This window comes from Helianthus annuus, chromosome 14 (genome assembly GCF_002127325.2).
Source record: "Helianthus annuus cultivar XRQ/B chromosome 14, HanXRQr2.0-SUNRISE, whole genome shotgun sequence".
Taxonomy (NCBI): Eukaryota; Viridiplantae; Streptophyta; class Magnoliopsida; order Asterales; family Asteraceae; genus Helianthus; species Helianthus annuus.
The window spans coordinates 137,508,122-137,522,335 of record NC_035446.2 but is presented as its reverse complement, the minus strand read 5'-3'; the positions used below and the strand labels follow the sequence as shown (position 1 = coordinate 137,522,335).

The 14,214-nt window shown below is 36.2% G+C and overlaps 1 protein-coding gene across 1 annotated transcript; it reads left to right on the top strand.

The window, feature by feature from the left end:
- The first annotated feature begins 5,756 nt into the window (after positions 1-5,756).
- On the top strand, positions 5,757-13,867 carry LOC110876555 (F-box protein CPR1-like). The gene is made up of 4 exons (XM_022124724.1): positions 5,757-6,692; positions 6,822-6,937; positions 13,598-13,742; positions 13,829-13,867. The coding sequence occupies exons 1-4, from the start codon at positions 5,757-5,759 to the stop codon at positions 13,865-13,867; spliced, it is 1,236 nt and encodes a 411-aa protein (XP_021980416.1).
- The last annotated feature ends 347 nt before the right edge of the window (positions 13,868-14,214 follow it).

Here is a 14,214-nt window from a genome sequence, read left to right as displayed (position 1 = left end):
GGTGTTCGGTAATGGAGGTCCTTGTAGTGGTGGTGGTGCTTTTTTGAGAAGAGAGAGAGAGAGGGAGACCTAGTAGAGAGTGATATATGTTTTTATTTTTATATTATATAATATAAGAGATAATGTTGAAATGACCAAGAAACACGACGACGTTTTTGACAAAGGTAGTGGCGTGTGTGTGGAAGAGGTTCTCCAAGAAACAGAACTTGAACCGTTTATCTTCACGAGCACGAAGCATGATCGCTGCAAGAAGATGTGGAAGGTTTAAAACAACAACTTCTATTGAGTTTAAATTTTTATCATTGTTTTTTTCTATTTACCTTTTTTTCTAATCTAGGTGTATGGTGTGCCTTCTCTTTGGGCAAAAAAATGGGGTGACTGTGTCTGTATCCGTATGCAATTTATGAGGATGGAAAGGAGAGACCGAGTAGAGAGCGATATATGTTTTTATTTTTATTTTTATGTTATATAAGAGATAATGTTGAAATGACCATAATACCCTTATGTGACATGCACATGAGGTGTGTTAACTGAGAAATTTAACAAAGGTTAGTGGTAAGGATCAGAACTCGGGTTGTGGATCTCTAGAAGATCCCCTTGGCATTCGTTCGAGACGACTATGCACTAGCTATTGCTTGAGCTTAACAATGAAGACACAATACGATGCAGATCCACCTGAAACTAGGACACCAGAGGTGAAATTCGCTTTGTCGTGGGGAGAGCACACAACATGCGTTTGTAGTCATATGTTCCACCCTATGGACTACAGGACATGTTTTATCGAAACTTTGGAAAACACTGTTTACAAGACGTTTTTTCTCGCGAGTTTGGATGAGGAGTTTTATACAATGATACAATAAGTATAAACATTTTCATTTATCATTTTTGTTAAGTTTTATTTGATTTTAATGTGTGTTGTTTCGTTTTTAAAGACAGAAGTTGTGCCAATAAAAACTGTTTGCGGTGGAAAAGTTGTTGTATTGCGCCTGACGGCTACTCAAAGAAGGATGTTCAAGGATGCTAAAGAAAAGAGGCTGGGTTATTTTCCTAACATTTTTTTGCCTTTTATCTTGATTTTTTATTTGATTATTAAATGTAACCAACAACATGTCATGTGAATATAAGGTATTATCAAGTACAAACATCTACGACCTGAAATACTTCAATTAGTGGCTTGATTAAAAGCCAAACTGCAATGCTTTGTTAGAATAATCGCCTTGTGTTCAAACTGTTCTGTTTGAGGGTGTTGTTATAACAAGGTTGTTCTAAGATTGTAATTGAAAGCAACTGTTTTTTTTTTTGTTCTTTAATCTGATTTGTGTAGGATTTTTTATGATTGATGTTTCATTTGGGTTTAATATTGACGTGGTTCTGATTTTGCTCAAGCTAAACGTTATTTAAGTTGAACGTTATTTAAAACCCCCTTTTCTGTCTCATTTGTGTTTTAGATTTTGGTACACATAAAGGTTGTTTAAAGCCTCATATTTTCCATTGAGTCTGATATTTTAGGACATACCAACATAAGCCTAGTGTTTTATTGGCTACATTCGTATGTTCTTGAACTTGATGTTTTATTTTTAGTATAAACAAAACTGAAAATTTAAATTTGGTTCAGTGTGTAACAAGTTTGATTAGGCAGTAGAGATCGTGTGACCCCATTTAGTTAAAACATTGTTGATGGGTAAAAGTGTAACACTGATCAAATATGGTCATTTTGGGGTGTAACAAGGTGGTCCAAATAGTTGTGAATATGAATTCGGTACGCTAAACTCTTAGGCTTAGTACATATAATTTGGATAATGACATGTGGTGGTCAATGGTTTTGTAAAGACGTACTCTTTATCTTAACCTTTTTGTGGTGTTTTGTTAAATGAATGCAAAATCTATTTGGTTAATATATCTATCTGTACTCTCAGATAAAACTAAGGTGTTTGTTTTTTTAGAGGTAAAACGAATAAAGTCTGTGGACCACATCTGAAGACATCTGTAGCTGAAGAGGTAGACCAAACCTCTGCAGTCTGCAAGAAGAAGACTGTTTATTTTTTAACTTCTGTAAGCTGCTAAAACAACATAATAGGCATGAATATTAATAAAAAAATTCAGCAAACTACCAACAAATTTATGAAATTTAACACCAAAATTCATCAACAAACTACCAAATTTCTGAAATTTAACACCAAAAACCTCAAAAGTAACACCAAAATTCAGCAACAAACCATAATATTTCTGAAATTTAACACCAAAAAACTCAAAAGTAACACCAAATGGATTATCCGGTTCTAACAAGATTGATTCAACTTGTCTCTTCCCTTTCTTCAATCGTCATCACCTCCACATCTCACTCTCTAACTTCATCAAAAATATCATATATACATATATATATTATTATACACACTTGCATCTTGAATTTCAACTTGTCTTCTTCCCTTTCTTCCTCCACGTGTATACAACAATCAAACAAACCCTAGTTGACCCATCACCCTTCACCTCCATATTCCCCAAAAAAAATCTCAACTTTATTCAAGATTCATGTTCTTTATAACTTCTTAACAATGAAATCCATTATGGGTCATCCCCAATTTTAACACCCACCGTTCTTGATCGGTACTTGATCAATTTCGTTCATGGGTTCCAGTTGTTTTCACCAATTGGTTACAGGGGTGACTTCGATGACTTATATTCGAACTGGGTTCTCTCATTCAACCGATATTATAAGCGAATGTAGTGGCATTGGACTCCCTCTTCTTCCATCAGATGTTTCTACACTCAATAAACTATCTAAAACCCTAGAATCAGTCTTGTTAGAACCAGATAATTCATTCGGAGGTGATGGCGGCGTTATGGAGGTAGCGGAGATGTGGAGGTGGCGGCTGGGAGGAGGAAGGGGTGGAGAAAAAGGTGCTACGGTTTGTATGGGAAGAGAAGTCTGTGTTTTGAAAATAGGGGAAGAAAAGAGGTTAGAAGAGGAGAGTCCACATCTGCACCAAAAAAAGGACGCACAAACTTTTTATAATGAAAGATCTTTGAGAAAACAAACAGTCTTCAGACCCAAAGATCTGTGTGTGGTCTGCGCGACGCAGACATAAGAGCCCAGAAAGCTCTTCTTAAAAAAACAAATAGCCCCAAAATCTCTTTGTCCATGTGGCGCTCAAAGTGATGATTTGCATTCTCATACATGTGGACTTCTCTGACCCAAATTCTAATAAGGAACCTTGCATTTGATTGCATATATTAATCTGATCCGTGAATGTTTTTTTTTCATGATTGGTGTTTCATATCTTGATTTATCGTTCCTTTGTTCTACATTTAATTTTTAAAAAACAACATTTAACAAATGTAGCTGAATATTTATAACGTATAAAACAAATAAATATAAATATTGTATCCTAATTTATATACAATGTGTAGTTATAAAACAAATAAATACTTTACCGTAATTTTAATATCATAAATGATTACATATGCTATAATGATTGTTAGGAGAAAGGTTATTGTACAAGAGGAAGGAATTGTACGAAGTGTAAGAGACAAGTTTGGTCCTTGATTTGTAAGATCAATGGTTGAGATTAAGTAGTTCCCAAATATAAAATTCACATAACAAAAAACAAGGGAAACAAGTGGAGAAAATGGTAAAATAGGAAAATCCAACTAAAACAAAAAAACAAGGGAACAAGTGGAGAAAATGGTAAAATAGAAAAATCCAATATTGCTGACTCATAAACCCACTTCCCCTTGATTTTCAAACGGCTATAACTTTTCATACGTTAATTTTTTTTTAATAAAAATTACACCGTATTAAGGAGCATTTCATTCTCTTTAATTCGAGCAGCATATTGCTATATTTTCCTTTAAAAATTTTTGCAGGATTTTGAATATCCATTACGTGATTTTAAATACCTAGTAAGTGATCGAAGGATGTTAGCCAAATTAGAAGAACTATAGGCTCGATGGGTCAAGCAAACAGATTCATTCTTTACCAAGTCTTAGCACCAACACCATAGATGGGAATAAGCATTCCTTTCTGATAAAAAGTAAGCATCTTATAACGGTGAGAATCGCACATTTGAGGACCCAGACGGAATGGTAACCAACTCCCCTTAGTTACTTTCCTGAATCTTAGCTCTTATCTTTCTTATTTATTCTGACTACTATCACTTTATAAACCGGGCCTGGATAATTTAACCTTAACGTATCAGGGTAGTACGCCTGGAACAAGAAGGTTTATCGTACAATTTCGGCGATTACAAAAATGAAGGAGTATATCCTTCTCCCTTAGTGTCTTTCCACTTCCGTCGTTCAAGAACAAACACTTCGCCTAATTCTTTTGAATCCTGACCCACTTTTTCCCCACTAACTAATTACGTTATGACCACTGAACAAACTTGGTTGACGAACATAGTTTATGCGCCGCTAATGTAGCGGCTTTTCGAGCATTTGACAAACTCACATCAATACTCATTATGTGATTACTTGGTTTCATTATGGTATTTTATGTGAAACCCCAGTAAGTGATTACGTGATTACGTAACAATAGTTGACTATGTATTATTACGTGACTACATGATTTTAAATACTCATTTCGTGATTACATGATTTCATTATAGTATTTATGTGAAACCCTACTGAGTGATTCGTAAAAACAAAACACGTAATACATAATATTTCATATGTAATACATAATATTTCATATGTAATACCTAATATTTCAAGTATAATCGCGTATTAAGGATAAATTATATACAAAATATTAGCCAAACGAACCTATAATAATAACATAATGTCGTATATTAGAGATTTAACCACGTAATAAAGCATAAACAGTCAAGTTCTTATTATTGAATATGTAATCACGTAATAAGCATAATTGTATGAACATTAATTATAACAAATCATATTGGATATGTAATCACGTAATAAATTTACATTAAATGCATAATAATTTATATTGAATGGGTAATCACGTAAAGGGTATTAAAAAATCACGTAGTCTCCATGTACCGGGTATTCAAAATCACGTAATGGGTACTGAGTATTCAAAATCACGTAATGGGTACTGGTATTCAAAATCACGTAATCACGTAGTGGGTATTTAAAGTCCTGTAAATTATTTTTAAGAACACTATAGCAATAGACTGCTCGAATTAAAGAGAATGAAATGTTCGCTAATACGATGTAATTTTTTAAAAAAATATTAACGTATGAAAAAGATATAGCCGTTTGAAATTCAAGGAGGAAAGTAGTTGAAAGGATAAAAGACATCATATCATTCCCTCCTTAAATTGAGCAAAACAAATGTATAGTCTTGATTCTCTCCTACACTTCGTATAAAATTTCTCTCTTGTAAATGATCTCTTATCTGATTGTTAGATGACTAAGCGTATGCATTTTGATGGGAATCTTATTTAATAGAAAACAATATATATTTGCGCCTCCTAATGGAATGTTGTTTGGCTGTGCTAGACGCGACATAATCAGCAATAATCTTTTCCTAGAAAATATATTTTTTTACATGGAAAGGATATGCTTTTTTTTGTATTTGATAATTTTTTTTTTTTTTTTTTTTTTTGTATTTGAATAATGTAGGAAACCATAGTTAACGAATGGTTCGGTTACTTTTTTTTGTGTTTGGGCTGGGGGTTCTAATGTTTTCTGGCATTTGGGCTTGTCTCTGATTACAATTTATGGGGCTTAGAAACATAGACAGTTGCCGGCCGCTCAATCTGGTTTGCTTGCAGCGGCGAGCGACTAGGGTTGGAATGGCGGAGGTTCCTCTTGATGTGGTTGAGCAGATACTGTTGCTATTGGATGTGAAAGATGTAATCCGATGCAAGAGCGTGTGTAAGTCCTGGCAATCTCTTCTTATCAGTCCTCCTTTTGTTAAAGCTCACTTGAACCATGCATACCACAACGATCGTCACAATCATGACTTCACACACAGAAGGATCTGTTTCTCCATAAATGCGACTAAAGACGCATGGTTTTACGGCAATGGTATATGTATGGTTGGTTCTTGTGATGGCCTAGTATGCGTTTCTCCTAGAGATGCTCAACTTGTAGTAACCAATCCTTCGACTGGAGGAGAGGAGAGGAAACTGCCAACGCCGCCCTTTCAGCAAATTATAAAGATCAGGCAGTTAGTATGTTGGGGTTTTGGTTATGATTCGTATGCTGATGATTACAAGGTTATAGCAGGATCTATGGAAAGTATTTATTCAAGGTGCACACTTTTTCATGCGTTAACATTGAAATCAAATACTTGGAAAGTTATTGGTGAAGTGGAGTGGAAAATGAATGTGGGTAGAGCTGGTATCTTATGTGGCGGGGCACTTCATTGGTTCATGACCGATAAAGATGATAAGAAAGTAATTATTTCTTTAGATCTATCTACAGAGAAATTTAAAGAAATCCTGGTACCACCACTGGATCTGTTTCTTAATTGTGATTACTTTCACAGGCTGGGGGTTATAGAAGATTGTCTATGCATATATTTATACAATTACCCTCTTGCTAGCAAGAAATGGGTGATGAAAAACAACAAGTGGGAACTATACAATGATCATTGCGAGAGAAAGTATGATGTTGCACATCACTTGACAGCTGTGGTGGATTCACAAAAAGAAGAAACTAATTGTGTCTACAATTATGATGATGGTACCTGTGTGCCCAGCGCAATGGATACTATATTGGCACCAGTATATTTGTCAAGAGCCTCGTATCTCCCTATCCCCATGTTAATAATAATAGCAATTATGATTGACAAAAAAGGAATGCCAAGGTTTGATCTATATGTCTTTTCTTTTAACACACACATATTTTTGCAGGTGTTGGTTGATACCAAAATTGTCATGATTTCTATGTATAATATGCAGCAGCACAATGAAGAAGGTAACGAGAGAGTTAAAAGCGGTGCCAAGGGCAACATAAAAAAGAGGAAGAGGTTTTGTAAGCGTAAAAGGCCTCTCTTAATATAATAATAGTTACTTGTTAGGGGTAAAGTTCTTGTACAAATAATCTTAACATACTAACAGAGCCGGCCCATAGGCTTAGCAATCTAGGCACGGGCCTAGGGCCACCAAAAAATAAGGGCCTCCAATTTTTAGAAAGTTTTTATATATAGTATATTATTAGGCCTAAATAAATACGTTTATTTCAAAACTAAACTGTTTTTTTGTTGAAGGAGCGCAAAATAAATATTGTTTAACAAACAAATGCCAAGTTTCAAAACCCATTTCGCCTTAATTTCTAACTGTTACAAGACAACCATCGTTGTAATCATCAATATTTAGCTGCCTAAAGCCCCTAAATACAGCCGCAATCATCGTTCCCACTTCCCATCGCAACCTTCTTTCAATTTCTAGGCTATCGGCTATCACTAGACGAAAAAAGTAAGGGCAATCACCCATTGCGTCGGGATTAGAGGAGAGTTTATCGACGAAATTAGGGCCCCTACTTCATAGTTCGCTTAGGGTCTCCAAAAACGTAGGAACGGCTCTGCATACTAAACATACAAATTGAAGAAAAACTCAAAAAGACAAGGTAGCATTTTTGTAATTATCAATAACTATCAAAGTTACTCTATAAATATACTTAAAAAACCTAAAAAAAACCTAACCCCCCTCCCCCCCCCCCCCCAACCCCAAAAAAAACCTAACCCCCCCCCCCCCAACCCAAGCTAAAATGCTAAAAACTAAACCCCCCAAAAAACCTAAAAAATCTAAAAAATAAAAAAAACACACAAATTATTATTATTATTATTTAACATTTTTTACTAAAAAATCGCTACTTTTAGTAGCAGCAAAAAGAATTTTTTTTTTTTTTGCTAACAAAATGTAGCGATTTTTTAATAAAAAATGTTAAAAAATTGCGTTTTTTAGGTATTTTTTGTTGAGTTCACATTTGTATAGTAACTTTGATAGTTGGTTGTAATTACAAAAATGTCACCTTGTCTTTTTGAGTTTTCCTTCAATTTGTATGTTTATTATGTTAAAATTATTTGTATTTGATCTTTTGCCTACTTGTTAGATATGAATTTGTTTTGTTTAGTAAGATACTAGCTATTTTTTTTTTTCATGAGTATTAATAAAGTGGTTGGACATATGTTTTATGTTTATTAACAAATGACATTCATGCTTTTATAATGAAAAAATTGAAATATGAATATTGAATGTATAGTATTGAGCTTTGTGATTCCAAAGTTAGGGCTGTTTGGCAACCTCTTCATCAATAACTGTTGAGCTAGTAAGCGTTAGGCTGGTAAGAGTACGCCAATGTGCTGGTGGTGGAGGAAGTGATGGTGAGTCGAGGAGGTGGTGCATGAGTGGTTGCGTGAGGGTTACGAGCACAAGTGAAAGAACCAATGGGTAGAATCTTTATTCTAACATATTTTGATTCTTAGAGAGTGTGCATCTTACCTATTTTATTAAATAAGATAAACTAGTATTAAGCACCCCCACGTTGCGGCGGAGGCGAACACCAATGCCACACTAATACCAGCGACTAGGGTGTTCAAAAAAATCTGAATCCGAAACCGAATCCGAAATATCCGAAAACCCGTATCCGAAATATCCGAAATTTCGGATATCCGAAAGTCGGATAATCCGAAAATTCGGATTCGAATTCGGATGTTTATTTTAAGAATTTTCGGATAATCGGATTATCCGAATCCGAAAACTTAAAATATAAAAAACATATATAATATATCCATTACCCATTTACACCTTAAACTAAAATACATATTGTAACACCCCGTGTTTTCGAATGTCAAAGTCAAAGTCAAAGTCCAAGTCAACTTTGACTTCTTGACTGTAACTAGTCGATTTTATGTTTAGTTGTATTCTGTGAAGTAAGTGCTGTAATCAGAAAGAATCGAAGTAATCGAATGTTTAATCAATGCGACCGATTTACGACTGTGAATAGTAGGAAGTAACAATGCGATAAAGTTAATCGAATCAATCAATCGAACTCGAGGCTCGAACTATGCGAAACTGGTGTGGTAATACTTACATGTGTGTGTGCCTTATGTGTTACTTGTGCATGTTTACTTTATGTTTGTGTGGTATTCAATCGAATCAATCGAAACTCGAATCGAAACTCGAAGGCAATCAAACTCAATCGAAACCGACATCGAAACGTGACTTATAGAAGATTGTATGTTAGATATAGTAGTTGGGACTGAAAGTAATTTGACTAGGAACTCTAGCTTATTCGTATCATCGTCCATCGACATCGAAACATCGAAAATCATCGCGAAATACTCAAAAGGGGTCGCGGATCAAACAGGAGGCATCCTGATCGAACAGGCCAGCTGATCGGCTAGCATGTTCCTAGCCGATCGAGCAGACCATTCGATCGGAACTCCTGGCCGATCGGCTGACACTTTCCCCTTTTGGAGCCTATAAATAGCCCTGTCATTGTCACCCTTACTATTTTTGGAAAGCTCTGACCGAACCAGCCTTGTTCTTTACCTTTTCTCAGATTTCTCTCAACCCCGGTAAGTTTTCACTCTAATTCTTGTACGTTTTTTATCATTACATGATTCTACACCTTTCTATCTTTCAAAACTTGATTTCTAACCGTGAAATCACCAAGATCTAAGTGTTCTTGGGTGATGTCATCATGGTGCTCTCAAAGAACATCATGCTTTGGCCTCATTCAACCATGAATAGCTTAGATCTGACCGATTTCCACATAAACAAACTAAGGTTTGTAAGAATCTTAACATATTCATGGAAAGATTTCCAACTTTTCTTCAACATTTTACACTCAAAACCTTAAACCGATAGAAACGGAGTTCGAACCAACTAACTAATCATTCTAACGATTAAAAGGTTCAAGATTCGGTTACTATCTACAAGGTTCACCGATTTCGGGTTAAACATCAAACTACCGTTCCGAACAGTTCACCAGCCGGACTTGGGTGATTCCTGTCCGAACCGGTGAAGCAAGTAAGGACCCACGTTATAATGGTTTAACTCGCTGTCGAAACACCTTAAAATCATGACAAATGACCAAACAGCCAAGTGTTAGACGAAAGGCCGACCAAGTCAGAACTGCTGGCCGAACGGCTAGGCTGTTCGAACGAACAGCTCAGTCGAGCGAACATACCAGCCGATCGGCTAGCACATGGTTCACTTTTCAAACTTTAGGAAGTATGCTATTGACGAGGTGATGTTCGATCGAGTATACTACTCGATTGGTAAACATTACTCCTCGGATCATGAGATACTATGCTTCAACACCTGATCGATTTTACAACTCATTCGTAGTGGAGAATGCCAGCCGATCGAACAGGTTGTTCGATCGAGCGACATCCTGTTAAGAACTACTTCTGAAGTTCCTAGCCGATCGGTTACGCCGGCCGATCGAACGGTCCGTTCGATCGATCGACTTGAAAGGCAAGAACACTTTAGTGTTCTCGTATACTACAACGAAAACTTCAAAAGTTCAAACCATCATACACAAACACATCTGAGGAAGAAACAATCCACTCGAATGGACCAGCCGATCGAGCCTACCGGCCGATCGAACAGGACTGTTCAAACGGACTTTCAAGCCGGTCGAACAGCCCGTTCGATCGAACCTGCTGTTCGATCGACCAGGCCATTCGATCCTTTGCACTTGTTTGCATTTCCGCGTTACTCATTGTTGTGCTATCGAACTATTCAGGCTAACCCTACTCTCAGCGCTCCCTTCAATCCATAATCAATCACTGTGAGTATACTCGAACCCTTTTTTTTTGCTTTAGCACTTTTGGGTGTTACATACGTTACCTATCAAAATCACAATCGAACACACTATTCAAACTATTTGAACGCTAACCTATTGCATGTATTACGTGACTAAATGTATGCTTGTTGTTATGTTTACACGTGGAATGCTGTCTACCTGCCTTAGCAACGTAGTACTATAGTTTGGACTCAGCACCCGTTCACACGGGGGTTGTTAAGGACAATTACTTGCATGGATTACGGTGGTAATCCTGTATTGCGAACTGTCTCGGACAGTCAACCCGCAGTCGTTGGTATCGATAGGTCCATGTCGATAATTAACATGCATCATTTCCCTCTGTGTACGTGCTGGTTATGTGTAAATTATTCGAACTCTATATGCTAATATCAAACTTGTATGCTCACCTTTACATTTTATGTATTGACTTTATTTTAACGTATGTGACAGGTGTTTAGGATATTTGCTTGCTAGGGAAGTGAAGCTAGAATAAGTTTCTAGGAGCCCCCAACAAATGGTTGTCTGCCAAGAACAAGCGTCTGGGGCATAGTTGTCTGTAGATCTTGTCCTCTGGCAATACAGCCAGAAAGTCAACAGAATAGGGGTCTAGAAGCAGATAAACAATTGCTGTATTTATATTTGAATCTGAGTTGTCGGAACAGGATTAATTGTTTGGATGTTATCTGTAATAACTTGTTATTTATTCTGGATACGGTATGGGACGTATCACTTTAAACTGAATTTGTATTAAAAGTTGTTGTGGAAACTTCTGGACAATCTGTTTCGCTCAGTGCCGCGCCCTGATGATTCCGCCATCGGTTGGGGTGTGACACATATATACACATTACAAGTGCACGTGCGTTGAACATCAGTAGTCTTCACCCTTTTGAAAAATTAGGGTTCTCAGTTCTCACCATAACAACGTCGTCGCCACTCCACCTCACCCTTCTCCCACCGCCATTCACCGGCCGCCGGACGTCGTCTCGATGTCTCCGGTCAGCGAAGCCTTTATCTCCACAGCGATCTACTTTAAGTTATACTTCTATTTGATTGTATTTGCTCGTTTGAATTCACAATCTTCATCCTTAGCTATTTTTGGGTTTTTGTAGATACTTTATATTTGCCTATTCTTTAGTTTTTGAGTTCATAATCTTCATACAGATTCTCTTAATTTCTAATACATAACTCTTAAAGATATGATATTTGTGTTTATAAAATAGTTTTTAATAAGAAAAGTTCAATCTAATAGCTTTGTTTATTGTTAATCATTATTCATCAGTAGAGAATTAGAGATCTGGTATATTAGCTTTGAATTCTTTTGAATTTGTGTAGTTGTTTGAAATAGAAGTTTTTGTTTTTTTTTTAATTCGGATTATCCGTTTAGATATCCGAATCCGAATCCGAAATTTCGGATTCGGATTCAGATACCAATATTCACCATCCGAAATTTTTGGATATCTGATTTTCGGATATCCAAAAAGCGGATAATCCGATCTTGAACACCCCTACCAGCGACCACCAACACTAAAGTTGCAGCGTGTTAATGCGAAAAAATTAAACTGAAATGTAAAACATATAAAAACATAACTAAGTCGATCTAGGACCTGAGCGTTACGATGAACATGTGAAACGAAAAAATAGACGACGTAAAAACGTTTAACCACACACGCACGTTACGCCGTGTCAGCTCGTAAAATTATTTATAGTATTTAAATGAAATACAAATTTGTCTTTAATGGTACAACCCACTAAGCATTATGTTACAAATCATAATGCATAGATATGTTGCAAGTTATATATATATATATATACCCACCCTTCTTTTCTTGTTCTCCAAAACATCAACTTTTTCATCTCTTTCTCTCTCATCAATCTCACAAAACCCCAAATTTCATCTCAAATTCATAACATAATTTCATCTATGTTATTTAAGGGATGATTTTGGCCCAAATTTCATCTCAATGTTCTTTGTCTGAAACACACACTTAATGTGTATTTTTAGAGTGAGAAACATAAATTTTAGAGAGAAAAACAGATCTGAGGGATTACTTTTGTAAGACTGTAACCATCTTTCTCGAGAGATTATTTCAAACGTCTTCTTTACTGAGCTTGAACATTTCATAAATTTACTTTAATCAGACGTGTGAACTCTTGAATAACGAAGAAATAATTGCAGATAAGAGGATTTTGGTGTTGATTGATTTGAGGTTTGTGTTCGCCGTAGATCTAGTGGAGGATGGTGGTGGATTTTGGTTGTTATGGTGTGATGACGGTAATGATTATGATGGTGTGATGATGATTATTATGATGGTGTGACGGTGATTATTATGATGTTGTGATGGGTGTGACACTGATGATTATGATGGTGTAAGTCCAAGAACCCAAATCGGATATCATAATACACTAATCAAAGTGTGGAAAACTAAGAAAAGTGTAAAAGAAGAAGAACGAAATCGATTGTATTAAGATCAAGTGCACACGATTTAAGAGAATCGTTTGGTACACAATTACAATGTTTGCTAAACATCAACAACCAAACTAAGTCCTAGGTGCATCCTATTTATAACATATAGGATGACCTAATACAACTTGGCCAAGCCCAACCCCTATTCGCATACATGTAACATCGACCAAACCCATAACTTACTAAACCAACACAAACTAGAAAATACAAGACAACGTAAACCTATAAGTACATGCCCTTACAGATGGTGTGATGGCGGTGATAATGATGGGTTTTCTGGACGGAGGTGGTGGGTGTTCGGTGATGGAGGTCCTTGTAGTGGTGGTGGTGGGGCCTTTTTGAGAAGAGAGAGAGGGAGACCGAGTAAAGAGTGATATATGTTTTTATTTTTATCTTATATAATATAAGAGATAATGTTGAAATGACCAAGAAACATGGCGGCTTTTTTGAGAAAGGTTGTGGCGTGTGTGTGGAAGAGGTTCTCCAAGAAACAGAACTTGAACCGTTTATCTTCGTGAGCACGAAGCATGATCGCTGCAAGAAGATGTGGAAGGTTTAAAACAACAACTTCTATTGTGTTTAATTTTTTATCATTGTTTTTTTCTATTTACCTTTTTTCTGTGTTTTTTTCTGATCTAGGTGTATGATGTGCCTTCTCTTTGGGCAAAAATTGGGTGACTGTTCTGTATCCGTATGCAATTTAGGAGGATGGTAAGGAGAGATTAAGAGGGATCAGACGGAAACGTATCCGGGCGCTTGAGAAGTTTTATAACGAGTACAAGTAAAAAGGATAGTGAAGATCAAGAGGTAAAATGCATTTTAAAAGTTACATTTATGATTGTTTCGCTCTAAAAAAATATTGACTTTTAAAGAAGCTAAGGGACAATTATGATGCATTGATAACAACGAAAGTTGTGCCAAACTAAATGCTTACAAAACCCTATAGAGCCAGCCCAAATGTAGGGCCGGTAACGGTAGTTGCTTTGTTTGGTTTTAACCGACATTTATTGTTATTGGTAGGGCCA

Coding starts and splice junctions, on each gene's coding strand:
- LOC110876555 (XM_022124724.1), top strand. CDS start 5,757: ATGGCGGAGGTTCCTCTTGATGTGGTTGAGCAGATACTGTTGCTATTG. Junction 6,693..6,821: donor TGGATACTATATTGGCACCA/GTATATTTGTCA, acceptor ATATTTTTGCAG/GTGTTGGTTGATACCAAAAT. Junction 6,938..13,597: donor AACATAAAAAAGAGGAAGAG/GTTTTGTAAGCG, acceptor ATATAATATAAG/AGATAATGTTGAAATGACCA.